At 51.3% G+C, this 21,324-nt stretch overlaps 1 protein-coding gene across 16 annotated transcripts in view; it reads left to right on the plus strand.

Annotated features, from left to right (window-relative positions):
• Nucleotides 1-20,965, plus strand: part of DYSF (dysferlin) — a 231,439-nt gene extending 210,474 nt beyond the window's left edge. For all 16 annotated transcript variants that reach the window (XM_021924954.2, XM_021924952.2, XM_021924957.2 and 13 more), the window contains 9 exons: nt 1,819-1,958; nt 3,188-3,276; nt 3,542-3,637; nt 4,034-4,175; nt 8,593-8,692; nt 13,439-13,617; nt 15,378-15,487; nt 16,707-16,854; nt 20,656-20,965. In XM_021924954.2, coding sequence (XP_021780646.2) covers nt 1,819-1,958; nt 3,188-3,276; nt 3,542-3,637; nt 4,034-4,175; nt 8,593-8,692; nt 13,439-13,617; nt 15,378-15,487; nt 16,707-16,854; nt 20,656-20,694 — 1,043 coding nt within the window. In that variant the 3' untranslated portion in view covers nt 20,695-20,965. The remainder of the gene's footprint in view (nt 1-1,818; nt 1,959-3,187; nt 3,277-3,541; nt 3,638-4,033; nt 4,176-8,592; nt 8,693-13,438; nt 13,618-15,377; nt 15,488-16,706; nt 16,855-20,655) is intronic.
• The last annotated feature ends 359 nt before the right edge of the window (nt 20,966-21,324 follow it).

The raw sequence follows: 21,324 nt of genomic DNA on the forward strand, positions 1-21,324 counted from the left end.
ATCTGAGGGCAAGCTCAGAGGTGAGTCTGAAGCCAGTGTCAGGGTCAGAGTTAGGCTCAGTCTTTCTGGCATTGGCTGGTCTGACTCTGGTTGGAGTCTAGGGCACAGTCCACTTCTCAGAAACGGTTTTCTACTTGAATTGCACCAGCCTGGCAGCTTGACCCTGATGGTACCTTCCAGGCTCCCCACTCACAGCCCATGCAGCGAAAGGATCCCAAGGCAGGCAGGCCTGCTAGTGCCGCCACCCTGCCCTGGGTCCTGCCCAGCACTGCTGGCTGAGAATCCCGCCACGTGCTCTCCGTGTGTCTGAGATGCCCGCAGGCCTGCATCACCCACTCAAGAGCAGCTCAGACTCCCCAGAGGTGTTTACAGGCCCAGCTGGCCCCTCACCTCCTGGTTGCTTCAGAGATGTTTGATGTCAGAGCTGGTGCCAAGGTTATAAAAGGGAAAGGATGGCTTTGATGCCCCCATCCCCCACCCCCTTCTCCTTCTCATTCTGTTTTCCTGACTCTCCCAGGTCATGGCGGAGCCAGGCTCGGCCATAAGGCACGCCCCTGCCCCGCCCCCCTTCATTCCCTTTTCCCATAGAATGTGCATCTGTTTTCAGAGGAGCCTCATTTCCTTCTACTAGTCTGTGAGCAACTTTAGCACAGGGCCATGGCTCATGGTCATAAAGTCATAGGAAACAAAAGCCAGAAAGCTGGAGATGGTGAAGTCCAACATCTGCCTGCTTTTACAGATGAGGCTGGTAAGACCAAGAGTGGTGAACGACCTGTCCAATGTCATCCAACCAGCTAGGAGCACAGCCAGGTTCCTGGCCCTGTGTGCCTTCTGAGGCGCAGGCCTCTTTCTTTGAGGCCCCTACTGAAATGGGCAGGGCAGGTCTGATGGGTGAACACGTGTGTGTGTGCATATGGGTGTGCATGGGCACGCCTGGGTACATGTATAGATGCGTGTGCCCACCATCAGCTCCCCAAGCCAAGGCCTTTGACATAGTGGGCTCCAAGTTCACGTTGCTGGATGCTTGGCCAGGCTTCTCAGGGTCAGGAATACCGCATGTCTTCTCCCCACCCGTAGCACCAGTTTTTGACCCATCCCCTAGCAGGGAGGAGATGTACCTGGGAAACACGTGGGGGCAGGAAGCGGTGTTCATGCCTAGTCACGCACCTTTCCTAAATGAGCCTGTGATCTCAGCTGCCCTGCTGCTAGTCGTGTGGCTTCTCTGTGCCTCAAATTTCTCATCTATAAAATGGGGATAATAACAGCACTCAGCTTCTAGGATCCTTGTGAAGAATAAATTTGTTAATAGTTTGAAGAATAGTGCCTGGCACGTGGTTCCTGCTCTAGAAGTGTTTGCTGTCATTGCTATTATTTTAGCTACTGCTGCTAATAGAACAACTTACGTGAGTGAGAGCATAAAACTAACAGCACCAAGATGCCAGATCTAGGGGCGAAGGTTGCTGAGGCTTAGAGTTGGGAGCAGTCAGGGAGGGCTTCCTGGAAGAAGTGGGCTTTGGAGACAGGAGGATTCGTATGGTGGAAAATAGGAAGAAAAACTTTATAGAACAGGCTTGGTAGAAATGATGGCAATGGGGAATCTGGATTTTAAGCCTGGAGCTCGTGGACAGCAAGATTTCCCCTATGGAAAGTGAGACATGAGGACCAGAACAAGTGCATCTGGGCTGGGGGTGAGGCTGCGGGGGTTAGGGGCTTCTTATTACTCTCAGGCAGCCCTGCTCAGCCTGCTCACTAGGCAGCCCCATCATCTCTCACTTCCCCAGCTCCTGCAATCTTTTTTTTGTCTTCTCTCTGGGGCAGAGGCTGGCAGGATCCCAAACCCACACCTGGGCCCCGTGGAGGAGCGTCTGGCTCTGCACGTGCTTCAGCAGCAGGGCCTGGTCCCAGAGCACGTGGAGTCACGGCCCCTCTACAGCCCCCTGCAGCCAGACATCGAGCAGGTAGGACTTTGACCCTTGGGCCCCAGAGTCCTTGAACTCCAGATAGCCCCAACCCCAGGGACAACGTGGATATCCCAGAGAAGCCAGTGGGTCCCTTGAGATTTGGTCAACCCCTCCTTGACCCATTTCTTCACAGTCGGAGTGCGGCCGTGGTTGGCCTTGGAGGGGATCTTTAGGGTCTGGCTTCCCCTGGCTGCCTCCATCCCTCAGGGCCTGTGAAACGAGTCTGAGCTTCCCCCTTCACCCCTGTAGGCCTGGCCTCTGACCTCTCCTTGTCATCCTGAAGCCTCTGTTTCAGCCTGACTTCAGGATGCCCCCATCCAACCACTCTCTGTCAGTGACTCAGTCTCAGATGCCTGGCCCTGTGCTGGGCTGCTGTGGGGGTATGCAGCCAGGGTGGCCCTGGCATCCTATGACCAAATGACAAAGCCACCCACAGAGAACAGTCCTCAGTGGGAGGGGAATCCTCCCACGCTGAAGGGCGAGGACCACAGAGACAGCAGCCTTGGGATGGTGACAGGGAGGGCTTCCCGGAAGAGGTGAGCTCAGAGCTGGGTTTTGGAAGAGGAGAAGGGGAGACAAGGTCATAGGCAAAGAGAAAGGCCAAAGTGAACCACGAGGTTGCCTTTGTGAATGCCAGAGGTCATACCTCTGTTGTTTGGAACTGAGCTCTCTCTCCACCTAGGTGTTTGCCTAACGGCCTCCCCAAAGTGGCGCAACGGGTGTGGAAACTTTGGCTCTTTCATCTTCTAGTTCTGTGACCCTGCAGAAGTGACTTAATCGAGTTACTTCAATCCCTGCTCCTTCTGCTCTAAGATGAGACAAATTCACACCTCACTTGCAGAGAGGGAGGAGGATGAGGCGTGGGCAGGGAGAGCAGTGTCCTGCCATGGAAGCCTTCTGAGCCCTCCATAACTGAACGGTGCTCTCTGACATGCCACGACTCTGCACATGCCATTCCCCTGGCTGCCAAGACTCAGCTCAGCCACCACCATCTCTGAGAAGCCTGTCCTGACCCTTGACCCCCAGGCACAGGCCCAAGTCAGAGGCCTGTGGGGCAGTGGTCACCTCTGCAGTTGACCCTGTAGTCCCGTTTAGGGCAGTGAGGTTTTCTCTGGAAGGGCCTGGGTTTCTCTGTTCTGTGTCCCCAGCGTCTGGCCCAGAGCAGGTGCTTGGTAACAGTTGGCTAAATGAGAAGTGTGGGGAGAGAACGGGCCCTGTCTCCACAGGGGAAGCTGCAGATGTGGGTCGACCTGTTTCCGAAGGCCCTGGGGCGCCCTGGACCTCCCTTCAACATCACCCCACGGAGAGCCAGAAGGTGACTTGCGCAGCCACAGGCTCTGAGCTGGGCTGAGGGGTGGGGGCCTTGCAGCCTGCTGTGGGTGGGACTAGGCGGTTGCTCTTTTCTGCCTGGCTTCAGGCTATTCGGGCCATGGAATACAGTTCTCGTTTGGGCCTGGGCCAGTGTCCAGCCAGGCAGGCATCGAGTCCTCTTGGACTAGTCTGCTTCTTGGCTTCTTGGCCAAGGCCTTCCCATCCTCTGGTAGGAAATCTAGGTGGATTGGAGTCATACCTTTCCCTAGGTTTTTCCTGCGTTGTATTATCTGGAATACAAGAGATGTGATCCTGGATGACCTGAGCCTCACAGGGGAGAAGATGAGCGACATTTATGTGAAAGGGTAGGGAGCCAGCGTCCTCTTGCCTGTCCAGCTCGCCGCAGCGCCCATGCTCCCTCTGGGTTGCACACAGCATGAGGGGCTCTGGCTCAGGGAAGGGGAGAACAAGCAAGTTTCCAAGGAGGGCTCCTGGGGGTGGTCCCTGCCTTTGGGGAAATTGTTCTCCAACCAGATTTCTTTTTCCGCACTGAACTTTGGGTTGAACTTACAAGTTTAGTGGCTGGGAAGTTAGAATGTTTTCAAATTGATGGCACATTTTGTACATCGTGCCGATTTCCTGGGAATTCTTTTGCAGTAAGCTCATCTACCTTCTTAACTCCTTATCTGCCTAAGTTGACAATGTATATGCTGTGTTGGAAATCTTAATGAGAACCATTCTCTAAAAATGTGTATGTCTAGTTGGATGATTGGCTTTGAAGAACACAAGCAAAAGACAGACGTGCATTATCGCTCCCTGGGAGGTGAAGGCAACTTCAACTGGAGGTTCATTTTCCCCTTCGACTACCTGCCGGCTGAGCAAGTCTGTACTGTTGCCAAGAAGGTTAGTGTCCTTCCCATTCCCCGTGGTGCCAGCACCAGGGCTTCTAAAGTTACCCTGACCTGGCCACCAAGTCCCTGCCCAGCCACTGTCACAATCTCACTGCTGCCCCACCACATTGGAGCTACCACCGCCATCTCCACATGGCCACCACCTCCACTGTCCCGGCACTGCCAGTGTCACCACCACTGCTGTCTCAGCATTGTGTGATGGCCTCTGTCCCATCACAGCCAATGTCACCATGGCTGCTGTCCCATCACTGCTGGTGTTATCACGACTGTTGCCTCCTCACTGCCAATGTAACCACCACTGTTCCGTCGTTCCTGGCACTACCATGGTCCTACCCCTGCTCTCATTACTGCCTCCACCATCTCTGTATCCACCCCTTGTCACCATCTTTCCCATCCCCAGCACTGCCGTCACCCCATGGCCACCTCATGACCACACAGTGCCATATCCATCATTTGTAGCTAAATCCAGATCCCAAAGTCACTGCCTCCCTCCCTACCTCAGGCAAGTTAAGCAGCAGGAAGGATCATGGGGTCTGAGTGGGCAGAGTAGGGACACCCAGCATGGCCTTCAAAGGGGCAGTGGGGCAGACCCCATGGGGGAGCTTCCCGAGAAGGCCAGCCTGATCTATAGATCACGGTGTCCACAGGATTGGGAGTTGCTTGGCCAAGTCTTTCCCATACCCCATTTTCCACATCTGTGCCTATGGTCACTGTCCAAGCTGGGCAGTCACTTGGAGCGGCTCTGTGCTTGCAGGCCCACAGCCATCACCCTCCTCTCTCCACTCCCGCCTCTCACTGCAGGCCAAAGGCACCTGGGGAGACCTGGTTTGCATCAGCCAGAGGGGAGGCTGGATTTGGGGACCTCGGTCTCTGTGTCTCAGCATCTGCTAGTTTAGGTCTCATCTGGGGCATCAACTTTTTACCCCTGAACTAGGCAGAACTCGAGGGCAGCCGGCCTCTTCCTGCTAGGACTAGGCCTGCCCTCAGAGAGCAGCCCCCAGAACACAGAATGGGCGCTGAGGGCAGTGGAGACTTCAGGGCTATGCTGGCTGGAGGCAGAGGGGCCTCTGCTGTAACTTCTGACCATCCTTGTCCCACCCTGAGGTGCTCTCCTACTCAAGGGGGTAAATGCCTCTCTGGCATCTAGGTTCTGCTGGCCCAATTTCCTTCCAGAGGTGGCCCAAGGCTTTAAGCCTCAAAGCTTCTATGACTCCTTGTCTCTTGAAAGGAAGGGGATATATGATGCGTTCCGGTGCCTGGATTTTCTTAGTTCTCTTCATTACACCCCCTCTGCATGGCCCTTCCCAGCCTAACATGCAGAGTCACCTGCATGTTAGAGAAAGCAAAATGTTCTGTGGAGCCTTCTGAAACCATGAAACAAAAGAGAACACGGATTCAACAGGGTTGAGTGGATCTCTTTACCGAGCCATTGCTGTGGAGTGACTGGCAGAAAGCAGAACTGAGCAACAGGGTTCTGTGAGGTCAAGGAAATCCTGGGCCGTTTGCAGGTTGAGCCTTGTTTGCTGCTGTTCGGTGTGCTTGCCTGTCACAAGCCTGCTTCCATCAGAAAGCCAAGGCTGCATCTGCCCCAAGACACAGCACTGCCCCCGCCCGCTCTGCTGTGGACAGAGGGAGAGGAGGCCTGGGAGTGGACAGGGGGGGCTGTGCCGCACGTGGCACCCCCAGGGCTCACCTAGAAGGGCTGGACATGGATGGGGACTGAGACCGAGAGGAGTGGGAGGTGGGACAGCCCCTTCCTCATGACAGGTGGAGATGTGGATAAGGAGTGGCTGGAATGGAGGTTTCTGCTTTTGTCTCTGAAGTAAGAGGAGAGATGATCCGGTACTGGGGCAGGTGACTTGAGACCAGTGGAAAAAGCTGGAAAGAGCTGCTGTGCTGAGTGGGTGGGGGAGGGACACAGAGAGATGGGGAGGAGTGTGACTGGCATCACAGAGAGGGTTACCTGGCAGTTCTGGGGACCCAGTTGTGGTTGCTGATTAAGAATTTGGGGTGACTCCATTCTGGCAACGATGTGGTTTTGTCTCTTTATCATACAGCCTGGTCAGGAGGAATGAAGAAGGGGAGAGTGGGGCCAACCTGTGGGCGAGTTCCAGAGGAAGACAGGATATGGAAGGGACTGCCTGATGGCCAAGAGGGTCTGGGCCAGACTTAGGACAATGAGAAGCCCCTGGGGGAGCAGGGATGGAGAGGAGGAAGAGGGGTCAGGAAGTTGAAGGAGAGGATCGCTGAGACGGAAGGCCAGAGGGGAAGGGACGTTCTACATGATGCCAGGCTCTGGGGAGAAGGTGGCTGGAAGGAGGGGCAGAGAAGGTCAGAAGAGGAGGCTGAGAAACGGAAACAGGGGCCAGGTGGCTCTGAAGTCAACCAGAAGTGGCAGACAGAAACTGGCTTGGCTGAAGGCAGACCCAGAGGGTCCCTCTTGGAGTGAAGGGACCCTGGGAGGCAGGCAGAGCCATGGCCACAGTGGGGCACCAGTTAGCTGGGCTGGGCTGAAGGATCGAGTCTGAGGTGGGTTTATGCAGGGGCGCTGCACAGCCTCTGGGCTCCCTGGGCCTGCCACAGAGTCAGGCCTCTGCCGTGGGGTTCAGGGCCTCTGGCAGGCAGGCCCTCCAGGGACCCCATTAACCAGACGAGACTGTCGTAAAGTACAAGGTCTCCTTTCATCCGGCGGCTTTGAACCACCACTGGTTGCCCCGGCCCGGCTCCCCACCTGGAGCCCAGCACACCCACTGGGGCCTGCCTGCGCGTCAGGCACCCACCCTGCAAATAAACAGCTAGTAAAAGCGCCCAGGCCAGGAGCATAATGAGCGCCTGGGACCTGGGGGGGTTCATTCCCCAGGCTGGAGCCCCAGCCCAGCTGCTCCCACCAGGGGCCGTTTGAACCTCTGGCTCATTACCGAGCCCATAAACCAAGCCGGCCAGAGGAATGGAGGCTGCTGGCGGGCCATGCAGGCGGGCCTGCGGAGCTGGCCATAAAAGCTCGCCAGAGGAGGGAGGCACCTGCAGAAGGGCTGGGGCCCGGAAAAGGGGGGAGACACCAGACAGAGGGCTGGAGGCGAGGGGCCAGCTGGAGACCTGAGCCCCTTCCCCAACCCAGGCAGCAGTCCAGGCCGTGGCTGGTGCTTTGCACGGTGACCAGTCTTCACGGGGAAGGGATTGTGGTCTTCGGTTCGGGTGCTCACTGGGATTTCCATGGACAACCTCTGAGGCTGGGCTGGCCACACAGCAGGCCCTGGCTGGACAGCAAGGGTGGGTTTACCAGGCATTCAGTGGAGCTTTTCCCCTGCAGAGTTGGGTCCAGGCCCCTGCTCTGACCCGGCACTCAGGACTTGGCACCTGTTGTCTGCAGGATGGTCACACTGTTTCCTGTCCTTGCCACTCACCCAGGGGAGAGTTATAGTGAGAAACCAGAGAACAAGACTGCGCTGGAAAGCCCTAGTGACAGTGCTGGGGGTTGAGTATGGCTGGACTGAGGGGTGCTCTCCGGCCTCCGCGTGTGCAGTCCCACACCGCTCAGTGGCTCCATGAAATCTCAGCGGGAGGAAGCCCAAGATGACCTTGTTCCAGGCGAGCTGGTCTGAGGGAGATGGGGTGGGGAGAGAAGGGCCCCTCCTCTCCTTTCAGTAGGAGACAAAACTTCCCAGTACTTCAGGCTTTGGCTTTGCTCTGGGGCAAGCTCTTGGAGTGAAGTTGGGTGGGGTGGAGAGGGAGGAGCTGGAGTCTAGATTCCAGTGCCAACTCCTTACAGCAGCGTGCTGGGAGATCCTTCTGTGACAGCCAGGCTGGGGTGGGGTCCCTCAGAGTCTCAGTTACCCCACCCTGACCCTGAGATGCCAGATACAGAGCAGGGTTTACGGTACAGAGCAGGACTCTGGAACCTGGCTGCCAGAATTTGGATCCAGCTTGCCACTTCCAAGCTGTGTGATCTCGGACAAATTACTCGCTTTGGTCTCCTCCACTGTGAAGATAATATCTCCTTCATAGGTAGTTGGAAGGATAAATGAGTTCATAGCAGTAGAGGGCCAATGCATAGGAAGCATGATATTAATGTTATTATTATTAGTGGTCAGACCTCAGGCACATTCCTTTAACTTCTCCAAGCCTCTCCTTCAACATCTGCAAAATGGTAGTGACGACTTTGACTTACAGAATTGGGAGGATTAATGGAGCCATCTTATGTGAACTGAGCCTGCATGGTGCCCTTTTGGGCCCTTTTGGGCCTTCTGGGATCTGCCTTTCCCAGTCTTCCCACAGGACCTGACTCTGTCAAGACCCTTGGGGATGTCCTACTCCTCTGTCTCCTCCAGGCAGCCTCCAGGCTGGAAGGGCACACTGCCTCTCTCTAACCTTGCTTCCTTGCATCCTTCTCTGTTCCTCCTCTGGGTCAGGATGCCTTCTGGAGGCTGGACAAGACTGAGAGCAAAATCCCAGCACGAGTGATATTCCAGATCTGGGACAATGACAAGTTCTCCTTTGATGATTTTCTGGGTAAGCACCATTTCTAGAATCCCATTCTGCACTTGGGGGCTGCCCCAGCACCCACACTGTGTGTTTATGCCACTGTTGGACCCTTGGGGAAGCCTAGCAGGAGGAGTGGTCCTGCTTTCTGCTTTCAGGGAGCTCAGGGTCATGTGTCCCAGTGTTAAGTGAGGTGTGTGAGACACAGCAATGTCAGAGTGATTGGTGGCCACTGAGGGTGGACCTGTCAGTAGAGGTGGCACTGAACACGGCCATGCTGGATGGCGGGACTCAGATCTGTAAGGATGCGAGGGACGCAAGTGTGTGCTGCCTGTCGCCAGCTGTCTGGCCTCACATTTGACACAGACTGAGCCCTGTGAGTGAGGGTCTCAAGTCACTCTTCATCCTTGTGCCTGCGTGACCGACTGAATGAACAAACACAGCCTCCATCCCCATTACTGCCAGACAGGATTCTGGTGGAAAGGGCTGTGCTGAAATCCGGGGCTGGGGAGCAGGGATTCTGGGTTGAAGGGAAGGTGGTGATGGTGGCCTTGTAGGGTTAGGATATGGGGACAAGGAGGAAGACATTGTATGGGGCCAGCATGCTTGTCCGTGAGAGCAATGAGTTCATGATAGCTCCGTCATGGCTATACAGGTTAACTCTGGAAAATGCGGTCTGTCCGTACAATGGGGTATTATTCAGCCATGAAAGCAATGGAATACTGATACATACTACACTGTGGGTGAACCTGAAAACATGCCAGGTGAAAGAAACCAGACACAAAAGGTCAAATATTATGTGACTTCATGTATATGAAATGTCCATAATAGGCAAATCCATAGAGACAGAAAATAGGTTAGTGGTTGCTAGGGATTGGGAGAAGCGGGGATGGGGAGTGACTGTGACAAGTAAGAGGTTTCTTTTCGGGGTGATGGAAAGGTTCTGGAATTAGATGGTGGTGACGGTTGCACAACTCTGTGAATATACTCAAAGCCACTGATTTGTACACTTAAAATGGTTAAAGTGGTGCATTTATGTGACGTGCATTTTACCTTGATTAAAAAATAAAGCGAGCTTGTGAAAATGGCAGCCCAGGAAGTCAGGATCCATGGTTTCTGGATCCGCTCTGCCACTTGGGAGCAGGGTGGCCTGGAGCTCTCCTGGGGTGGCCCTTGATTGGAGAAGGTGAGTGGGTCTTAGCTGAGCGCTGGGGCCCCTGCAGGGGATATTCTGAAGTGTGGCTTCCGGCAGTGGGGAGAAGGCTGCCAGTTCACCTGACTGTTCCCCCGCCCTGCACACCTGGCCTGGCCACATGCACACAGAGAACTTTGTTATAAAAGCATCAGGTCTAAAAAGGGTGGCACCAAGTTTGACTTCTATTATTTTATTTATTATTTTGTACATAATTCCTGTAGAGGAATTAGAAAACGCAGGTAAGCAATGCCTCCTCCCCACCTTAATCTTACCACCCAGAGATAATTTCCACTAACATTTTGGCATGGATTATTATGTTATATATTATTTGAGACTTAAACATAAGTATTTTATATACGTATTAATATATACACATCTATATGCATACATATACAATACACACATATATTCATATGTATATGAATGGATTTCTATTACACAGACTGTTTTATATCCTGGTTTTCTGGAAAACCTAATCTTCCAAGAACATCCTTTCTGGTCAGTAGGTATCGATCTGCATTTATATCTCCATCATCACACTTAATGCCTGCCTATGTTTTGTCGCAGAGATGGGCCCTGTTTTCATTAATTAATCCTCTCTCGGTGGGTATTCAGGTCATCTCCAGGTTTTCCAAAGTGAGTGACACCCTTGGTGTATGCACATCTTTGGATCTTTTGTGCATATCTTTGCTTAGCTCTAAGAAGCAGATGTGTCTTTGTACATTTTAATAGTTTTTGAAACATTTTGTTCAGTTGCCCTCTAGAAAGGTTTTACTTGTTTATACTCCCACCTGTGCCCTGTTTCTACAGGGTGCCATTTTCCCTAAACTTTTGCTACCACTGTACATTTAAAAAAATTGCCAATAAGATATTTCCTTTTTATTTGCATTTTTTTTATTGCATTTAAGGTAGAACTTTAAAATATATTTATTATCCATGTTGTGGAATTTTTTCATGGTTTTGCAATGTTCATCTTTTATTATTGATTTTCAGAGCCTTTTATGTATTAAGAATACATTGCAAATAATTTCTCCCGATTTTTCTTATGCTTTAAATTGTTTATGGAGTCTTTTTTCTTACAGACTTTATGAATTTATGGCATCAGCCTTTCCTTTATGAAGTGAGGCTTTAGAAAATTAGTTTTTAAAAGAAAAACAAAAAAACCCTGCCTTTTTTACTGACTGAGTAAACCATGTTCAAAATAAAGTTAAACAGACTCATCCTTTGTTTTAAAAAATAAAACCATTAACAAATACTAGCTTTTATATCCATGAGATTTTTCTTTTCCACCTTCATAATTTATTTTCTAATTATGTAATTTATGTCTTTTGAATATTTCTTAATTTTTAAAGGTAATGGTTAAGCACCTATAAAGTCACCATCCAGTTACCCTGTGTTTCCTGACAGTTTCTTATGTAGGTCATGCTGAGATAATGTGTGTGCGTGCGTGTGCGTGTGTGTCTGTGTGTGTGTGTGTGTGGTTTAATATTCTGATACTTGCTTAATCGGCATCATATTTCAAATAGAATAAACATTCATTCATCTGCACTGGAGGGATGGAGAGCTATATGGGTGGGTGGAGACACAGATGAGTGCCACTATACAGTTGAATAAGTGGACAGACAGGTGGAATAATAACCTAATTAATGGACAGATATAGTGCTTAACAAATGGTAGCTATAGAGGAATGTAGATAGGTCAAAGTAGATGGACAGCTGTATGGAAGGACAGATTGATAAATGGATGAGTGGAAAGAAAGAAAACTAGAAAAAAAGTTATATTTAATATTCACTTATAGCAACTATGCATTCCACACTGGAAAAATTTGAATCACCTTTGCATGGTGTTTGAGAATTTCTTTAATTTGGCTTCAGAAAATAATTTTTCTATTGATCTTTCTTAATCCCTTCAGCAGCCTGTGCTCAATCCCATTGACTTTATCAGATCATGATTAGATTAGGTGAAATGACATGAAATTGCTGTTTAAATGGGTCAAAGATAGTTAAATACAAGAATTTTCATATGGTTCAACCCAATAGTTGAAGGTATCCTGGGAGATAATGGATAAAAGGGATGATTAGATAAAACAATATAAAAAGATGGCTGCTTGGATAACTAGGTGGTAGATGAAAAAGACTGTTGGATGAACCACAGTGAGGTACCACTTCATGTCTACTGAGATGGCAATAATAATAATAATAATAACAATAATAATAAACCAGAAGAGAACAAGTGTTTTGACGATGTGGAGAAATTGCTGGTGTGCTGGGACATTGTTGGTTTGAGTGTAAAATGATTCAGCTGCTGTGGAAAACTGGCAGTTCCCTGAAAAGCTGATCATAGAATTACTAATGAACCAAGAATCCTCCTCCAGGTGTGTACCCCAGAGAATCGAAAGCAGGGACTCAGACATTTGTGTGCTAACGTTCACTGCAACATTATTCACTATATGAAGTTAAAAGATGGGAACAACTCAAGTGTCCATCAACAGATGAATGAATGAACAAAGTGTGGTACATTTCTCTTAACTGAAATGCTTGGAACCAGAAGTGTTTCAGATTTTTGATGCTTTTTGGATTTCGGAATAATTGCATATAAGATATCTTTGGGATAGGACCCAAATCTAAATACAAAATTTTTTTCATATATACTTTGTAAGAATAATCTGAAGGGAATTTTACAGAATATTTAAAATAATTTTATGCATGAAGCAAAGTTTAAGTACATATGTGTGGAGTTTTCCACTTGTAGCATCATGTTGGCAATCAGAAACTTTCAGACTTTGGAGCATTTTGAATTTCAGATTTTCAGATTAGGGATGTTCAACCTGTATCTATCTAGAATGGAATCTTATTCAACCATAAAAAATAATACGGTTTAAAAAAAAACACTACTGATATATACAACAAGGATGAACCCTGAAAACATTATGAAAATCAAAATAAGCCAGACACAAAAGAACAAATATTGTATGATTCCACTTATATGAAATATCTAGAATAGACAAATTCATAGAGACAGAAAGTAGACTAGAGGTTACGAGGGCGAAGGGGAGGGAGGAATGGGGAGTTCTTTCTTAATGGGTGCAGAGTTTTTGTTTGGGGGATGCAAAGGTTTTGGAAATAGCAGTGATGGTTGTACAGCATTGTAGCTGTAATTAAAGCCACTGAATTGTGCAGTTAACATGGTTAAAATAACAAATGTTCTGTTATATGTATTTTACCATGATAAAAACGATTTAAAAAAATTGATGGATCGCTGTTTATAGATGGTGTATGAATGGATTTGTACATAAATGAGTCATTGAAGAGGTGGGTAGCTTTGTTAAGGGTGAGTAAATAGGAGTGGATGAACATGTATATGAATGCGTGAGTAGGTGAATGGGAAGCTGTATAGATGGAATGGGAAACAATGGATGGGGAGATGGAGAGTTTGTGAGATTTTACCTGTGGCTCGGCCATGGATAGAAGCTGGTGACAGAGGAGGTCACTGAGTTTTTCCTGAAGCTGCCCTGCCTAAGGGTGGCTACAGGCTGGCAGTGTTCGAGCAACCCTTGGCCAAAAACCACCTATCTGTTGCAGGCTCCCTGCAGCTCGATCTCAACCGCATGCCCAAGCCAGCCAAGACAGCCGAGAAATGCTCCTTGGACCAGCTGGATGACACTTTCCACCCAGAATGGTTTGTGTCCCTTTTTGAGCAGAAAACAGTGAAGGGCTGGTGGCCTTGTGTAGCAGAAGAGGGTGAGAAGAAGATACTGGCGGTAAGTCTGCTTCTCCAGCCCCAGTGGAGGGCATGGGAGCAGCTTCTTCCATATACATTGTCAGAAAATATATCATCAGAAAATACATGCTTACTGTTCCTCCTCCTTTCTCCCTCTCTCCTGCCCCCGTCCCCCCTCTTACTCTATTTTCCAAGGCATTCTCCCTCTTTCCTCCCAATTTCCAGCCTTCTTCTCCTTTGAGGCTCACATCCCAGGGGAAGCCTATTTAAATCAAAAGATGACTCTGTTTATACTCTGCTCATTGGCTTTAATAGAGACCTGTGTCCTGGGTTCCCTCTGATCCGGGCTTCCTGGGTGAATGGACAGGGGTCATGCCTCTCCCATTCGAGCAGGACCCTCTGAGGGACCATCCTTGAGAGGTCTGCTTAGAGGGGTGACTGGAGGGCCAGAGGGAACCGTCCTTCCCCTGAGTCCACAGCAGCCACGGAGAAGAAGTTAATCCCTGAAAGTTTACTTAGAAATTGCAGGCAGCCAGCCAACCCTGAAAGTGGTCCTTGAAATTGAATCTACTTGTTATATAAAGAATGGTAACAATAAGAAACACTAGTGCCCCAAAGGAAAAAGGAGAAAACGACATGCATAGATAATTCACAAAATAATTACCAATGTCTGCAAAACATTTTTAAAAAGATTTAGTCTCTCTAGTAATTAAATAAAGGGATACAGTAGTCCCCCCTTATCTGCAGGAGGTATGTTCCAAGACCCCCAGGGGATGCCTGAAACTGCAGATAGTACTAAGCCCATATTATGTACTATGTTTATTCCCATCTATACATATCTATGAGAAAGTTTAATTTCTAAATGAGGCACAGTAAGAGAGTAACAACTATAATAATAAAATAGAACAGTTATAACTATATATTGTTATAAAAGTTAGGTGAATGTGGTCTTTCTCTCTGTGTGTCAAATATCTTACTGTACTGGCCCACAGCTAGCTGAAACCCTAGAAATCAAACCCAAAGATAAGGGAGGACTACTGTATTTTAAAATGTGGGGTTTTTTTGTCTGTTAAATTATATATATTTTTAAAATAGAAATGCTCATTGCTGCTGAGGATGCAGAAAGACAGGCCCCCCTTTTACTTCTGCTGGGAGTGCTAATGGTTTTATTGTGTGGAGGAAGCAATTTGATAACATATAGTAACACATTTACCAATATTTCTGCCCTTGGACTCTGTCATCCCACTTCTAAAATCTCTTCTAAATAAATAACCCAATAAAATTTAAAAATCTAGGTTCTGGGATATTTGTTGCAGCATTATTTATCCTATCAAACAGTTGGAAACAACCTAAATGAACCAAAATAAGTAGTTTACTAAATAATTATGGTCAACCATCCCATAGAATGTTTGGCAGTCGTTCAAAACCAAACTTTAAAGGATAGACAACTACATAGTGAATATTCCTAAGTGAAAAGAAGCCAGCTATGGAAATGTATATTTCATACACCTGCAGAGAAAATCAGCTGTGATGCATGCAGATGTTAACAGTGCTTGTCTCCATGTAGTGGACGTGAGGGTGAAAGTCTCCCTTCTTTATACATTTCTGAGGTTTCCAAATGTTTTACGAAGAGCAGGTGCTGCGTTTATGTTCAGAAACCCTACATCTTTTTTAATTTTTATTTATTTATTTATTTATTTTAATAATGAAGTGGCCCTTATGTTTTTCCTGGCCTGGTTATTCTCCAGGCCACTGAGCAGAGCCTTTGTGCCCCTAACCAGGCGCTCTCTGTCCCCTCAGGGCAAGCTGGAAATGACCTTGGAGATTGTAACAGAGAGTGAGCATGAGGAGCGGCCCGCTGGCCAGGGCAGGGATGAGCCCAACATGAACCCTAAGCTTGAGGACCCAAGGTCAGTGCCCAGCCCCTGAGCCCCAATGCCCACAGGTCTGGGGGTACAGGCACAGTCCAGGAGGCATCCCATTGCATGGCCATGTAGAAGTCACAAAGCCCACACGGCTCAGAGAGAGGCATGACTCATCCAAGGCCACACAGTAAGTTAGGGGGCAGGTGACGGGCATCTTTCCAGAGAACACTGGGCTCAGCGAATTCAAGACGCAGGTGCTACTGGGTACCTGTTGGTTGCGTGCCAAGCATGCTATCATATGCATGTATACATCGTGCTATGGAACCTTCCCTGCAGGGTAGTTGTAATCTCAGCAAAGTTCAATAAGGGCATTCCAGCTAGGACAGTGGTGAAGTGGAAATGCTCTCACGTGGTCTGATTGGTTCCAGAGCCTGATCAAGGTCTTGACCCTACCTACCAAGCTGCCTTCCATGGGTCTCTTGTGGTGCCAGTATGACTTTCAAATGGTCTTTCAGCCTTCATTTTCCCATCTGTGAAATGGGGAGCCCAATCCCTTGTCTTCCCTACATCACAGGCCTCTTAGGGAATGTGCTATGATTGTGCCATGGGGCTGGCAGAGCAGTGAGAGGCACCCTTGCCCAAGGATGCTGGGCTCTGCACAGGAAGAAAAGAGAGACCCATGAGACACCAGCGTGCAGTCTGAGTTAACGGGGCCATGATGGAGACACAGAATCCTCCACGTACTTTGAGTTGTGGAGCTGGCGTAGGGAAAGGTTTTGAGATTCTTGGTTGTGAGAGAACCAGCTTCCTATGTTCTCTTCCCACCATCCTTCCCTGAGCATGGACCAGCCATGTGCATCTGAGCAGGTGGCTTGGCTTATCTGGGACTCAGTGCGCTGGGGAGCACTTTGAGGCACTGCCCAGCTCCTAAATCTGTAGTTCGTGATTAAGTCCTGGGTCAGGAATGGGCAAGGGCACCAAGGAAGGTGTCCTGGAGAGGGTGGCAGAGAACTGGGCCCCCGAGGATGCTTAGGGCTTGGCAGCACCCAGAAGAGGAGGGCAGCACAGGTGGGGGTGACACTGTAGCAAGGGCTTGGGGGAGACGGAATACAAGCGCAAAGGGCTAGTTTAGGGACAGGGCCTGGGCAGGCGCTGGGGGTGGACTGCGGAGGGCCAGGCCGTTGGACCTGCTGTTGAGAGCAGAGTTTGGAGAAAGCAGCCCTAGTAGAGGATGCCCAGTTGACCTCCAGGATCTCGCTTCCAGGCGCCCCGACACCTCCTTCCTGTGGTTCACCTCCCCATACAAGACCATGAAGTTCATCCTGTGGCGGCGTTTCCGGTGGGCCATCATCCTCTTCATCATCCTCTTCATCCTGCTGCTGTTCCTGGCCATCTTCATCTATGCCTTCCCGGTGAGCAGGCCTGATGGCGCTATGGTGGAGGAACTCTGGGTCTAATGGGGGAGTTCATCATTGTCCTAAAAGAGCTCTCCTAGTCTAATGGAGAGAAGTAACCTCTGTCCTTGGAGAGCCCCTGGTCTGATGAGGATACAGAGCCCGGCTCTGGGTGGTCTCCAATCTGGTAGGTATACGAAGTTCTACCATTGGAGGCTCTTAGTCCAGTGAGAGAAACTGAGTACTTGCCCTTCCTGGTGAGACAAAGCTGTCCTCAGCAAGCCCCTAGAATATGTAATCAAGGGGTTAGGAGAAGATGAGGCCCTTTGGGTTGCGGTGGGCGGGGGCCTTTCTGGAAGGGAGGTGTGGAACTGGGTCTGAAAGGAAGGTGAGATGTCGATGGCAGAGCAGAGAAGGTCCCTTTGTCTTGACAGCAGTTGCAAATCCAGAGGAAGGGAGGAGCTGGGGCTGGGAGAGCATCTCAGGGTCTACCTGAGGCCCTCAATAGAGTGTGTCCTGCCTCCTGCAGCAGGTGGGCATAGGAAAGCTGTTGGGGAGTGGGAGACTGGCCCAGGAGCCCTTATTCGGCTCGATGCCCATTTGGGTTTCCTTTCACTTGGTAAGAAGTCAGTTGATGAGCTTGCAGGTGGCTCATCACCAGTTGATGACCAGAGGTGGCTGTCGTGCCCCTGCTCTATGGGGCCCTGCTTGTGGGAGGAAGGTCCCTGCCTATACTTCCCCAACCCACACAACTCATCAGGGGACCCGGATCACCAGGGAGCCTCCCCCGGTGTCTCTGATACTTTAGACCTTGAAGGGGTTGCAGCATTCTCAGGCTGACACCTGATTTCTAATGCTCTTTAAAATTTAAAAGAAACCTTTTTAATATGAAAACTCCAACCCTATATAAAAGTGGAGAGAATGGTGCAATCCACCCCTTGAGGACCTTATGTTGGTGGTAAAAACGCAAACACTCAGGGAAGGAAAGGGCCTGGCTGTAGGCTGCACACTACTTCACGCACACTCCCAATCCAGGGCTCGCTGTGATTCCCGCTTCAGGCCTCGGTCCTGGTCAGCACCAGGCCACTGGCCCACAGCATTGTTCCCATGGCAGACAGGCTGCTTGGGGAACTGCCCCTAGGTGAGCTCTTTGCTCTGTGAGTCCTCCAGGAGAAGGAAAGGGCAAGACCCCCCCTCCCACTGTAGCTGGCCTATGCCTGTGTCTGCAGAATGCATCTCAGAGAGGAAGAGAGTTAAAACCACACATCTTTCCATGCAGTTCCTAACAGCTGAACCGAGAGGAGCTGGGGAAAGGACGTCTGCTTTGGATGCCCAGATCAGCTACCCTCTGGGCCATAGTGACTAAGGAGAGTCTAGAACCAGGGTGGTGACGGGTCTGCCTATAGGCCAGACCTGCTAAGCTGGCTGTGGTCGCCCGAGGCGCCATGGCGAAATGTTTCTGAGGTTCTGAGGTTTGTTGATCAGCAAAATCTGACTGTGGTCCAGGGTAGATCTAGGTTGCAGGGACCCGAGGTGTGTACCATGTGGGAGGCCTCTTTAAGCAAAGGAAGATGAGATGACAAATATAAGCTGAGATACAGGACTGTGGAAGGGTGTGTGCACGTGTGGTGTCCTGTAGCATGAGCTGTCGCTGTGACCTGAGATCCGGGGTCAGGCGCCAGGACTTCTGCCTGGTGTTTCCTGCGCAGGCGGCACCTTTCCCAGCCTGCCTCAAGCTCCTCCTCCCATTCGGAGCCCAGCTGGCCAGTGTTCAGTTAGCCACAGAGACTCTAAGCACCTGTGTGTGTCTGGGAGGTAAGGGCGTGTTTTGGGGATGAGGGAGAAGAGGATGAGGCCTCGTGCCACTGGGAGCGCTCAGTTCCCTGGGGAGACACTGAAACCAGAGAGTAAGGAAAAATACTGTGGATGGTCCAACGCTCTTTCGGGAGGCTCAGGCCATGGGAGTTTAGGAAGAGAAGAGCTGTTGCAGACTCTTGCCCTCTGTGTGGTCTGAGGACTAGCAGCAGCAGCACCAGGGAACTCACTAGAAACTCAGAGTCCCGAGCCAGCCCCAGCCTGCTGAGGGGGAATCTGCATTTGGGCACATGATGGTTGGAGAAACCCTGTTGGATGTGACAGAGCTCTGTCGCTGAAGTCAGGATTACCGACTCTCCCTGTGACCTTGGCAAATCCCTCCTGCTCACGTGAGGAAGGGGCTGCGCTAGGCCAGCTCTGGCCTTCTGTGGCTGGGACTGTGCTTAGGGGAGCACCGCCATCTTCCCTGGGTGCTGTTCATTAAGCCAAGCCTCCTTCTGAAAAGCCAAAGGGAGGGGAAGGGCAGGTCCAAAGTGGCATCACCACCACCCGTGACATGCCTAAGCCCAGCCCCTGCCAGCTGCACCCTGCACTGTGAGGTTACTGGGCCGCAGATCTAGGCCTCCAGGGGCCTGGGGAAGGAGGCCCTGCTGCCTGGCCGGGAGAGGAAGGAAAGATTTCCAGTTACTTCCAGCCTGTGGTCCTTCCTCATCCCTGTGGGCAGGAGCAGAGCGGCACTGTGGGGGGCCTGGTCAGAACTCCTCCGTGTCTCCTGGCTGCCCAGCAGTGGGCCACGCTCCTTTGAGTTCTTCTGGAAGTTTTCCTCTTTAAAATATGGACCCTGCCTCCCCTCTCCCAGGGGAGACATCTCCTGGTATGGGGGTGTCAGATCCTAGGTGAGGGGTCTAGGGATGAAGGGGGTGGCCTGGGCCTGAGGCTGCAGACTGGCTTTGCTCACAGGTCTTTGCTGCAAGCTGAGCACATCCTGCCTCCCTCCACCCAAGTCACTCAATCATTTGGCCAGTACCAGACTATGAGGGCCGGGCCCTGGTGACCCTCACCTGGCTTTCAGGCCTTGGGACAGAGGCTGCCCGCCCCAAGCCAGGGCCTAGTGGAGAGGGGCTCAAGGACAGGGCAGCTCCCTGCAGTTGGCCTAATCCCCCACCCTCTTGGAAATTCCCTTGGGAGGGGTACAGGGGGCAGCCTGTCTGATTCCTCTCAGCTTCCCCCTCGGAGCCAGCCGGGAGCAGGGCCAGCGTGGGGAGGCAGGAGGCGTTTGGCGGGGAAGGAGGCCCGCTCTGTTTCCAGAGTTGGCTTTCCCCGGCCGGCGCTGGGGAACATACTGTCCCAATTAGGAGCCCTGTGTTGTGTTGTATGTGTTTTCATGGTTTTGGAGGGGAGAAGTGGGGAGGGGAGGATACTGTCAATCCTGCAGCAGGCAGGGCTCAATCAAGGGCGCCCCGCCTCTAGTGCTGGGCTGTGCCGTGGGTCATCCATGACAGCCCGTCCCCAGCTCTCTCTCTCTCTGCTTTCTGGACAAGGGTGTGATGACCCGTGAGCCCTGGGCTGCCATGTCGGGGAGGACCCTGGGCCCTGCCTTCAGCACCTGTCTGACGGAAGAGGCCAGGTCCAGGGTGCTCAGAGTCCTCTGGGCAGTCAGCTGGAACCTGGGAATGGGCCTGGCTTGATGGGGGAGAAGACAGAGCAATTTGGGCAGCTTTGGCCCCCAGGTGGGAGGGTACGGGTGGAGTTTTGGAGGGTATGGGTTTGCCTGATGGGCTGGAGCACTAGGCAGGGCCGAGTGTTGAGCCCCGCATGGGATGCATGGCAAGTGGTGAGGGCGAGGCCTGGGCAGGTGGTTGAAGAGCCACGAGCCTCCTCTCTCAGCCTCTTGCCTGCTGGCAGCTCAGCCCCGTCCTCTGAGCCCCAGATCCGGGACAGCAGCTCTGGCTGTGCCTGCCCCAGTGGGATCACCACGTGTCCCTGTCTCCTCCCTCCCTCCAGAACTATGCTGCCATGAAGCTGGTGAAGCCCTTCAGCTGAGGACTCTCCTGCCCTGTAGGAGCGGGCGTGGGGTCCCCTCCAGCATGGGACTGGCCTGCCTCCTCCACTCAGCTCGGCGAGCTCCTCCAGACCTCCAAGGCCTGATCGTCCTGCCAGGGTGGGCAGACAGACAGATGGACCGGCCCACACTCCCAGAGTTGCTTACATGGAGCTCTGAGATCACCCCACTTCCATCATTTCCTTCTCCCCTGACCCAACGCTTTTTTGGATCAGCTCGGACATATTTCAGTATAAAACAGTTTGAACCACACAGCAGTGTCAGTGTGTGTATCTCTACGGTACCTGAACAGGGTGTGACTGTGAAGGGGGATGTGCCTGGGTGGGCGGGGAGGGTGGACTGGGTGTAGGTGCTACTTCCGGCCCAGCCTTCTGGAGGGAGAGGCAGCCCAGAAGCAGTGGGTGGGGCCCCGTGAACTGCTGCTTCTTTCACAAGACTGGTTGGGGGTGGGGTGGGCCTGGGGCTTGGTGTCTGGCTTGCCGTAACCCCGGCCTTCTCTGCCTCCTCTCCAATCCAGGACTTTCCCCTTTCCCCCTGCCTTCTCCTTACTCGGGCACCCCCTGTCTCTTTCCCAAGCTGCCTAGGAGGGCAGCTACCTGTATCTTCTGGTT

The sequence above is a fragment of the Papio anubis genome, chromosome 14 (assembly GCF_008728515.1).
Source record: "Papio anubis isolate 15944 chromosome 14, Panubis1.0, whole genome shotgun sequence".
Lineage (NCBI taxonomy): Eukaryota > Metazoa > Chordata > Mammalia > Primates > Cercopithecidae > Papio > Papio anubis.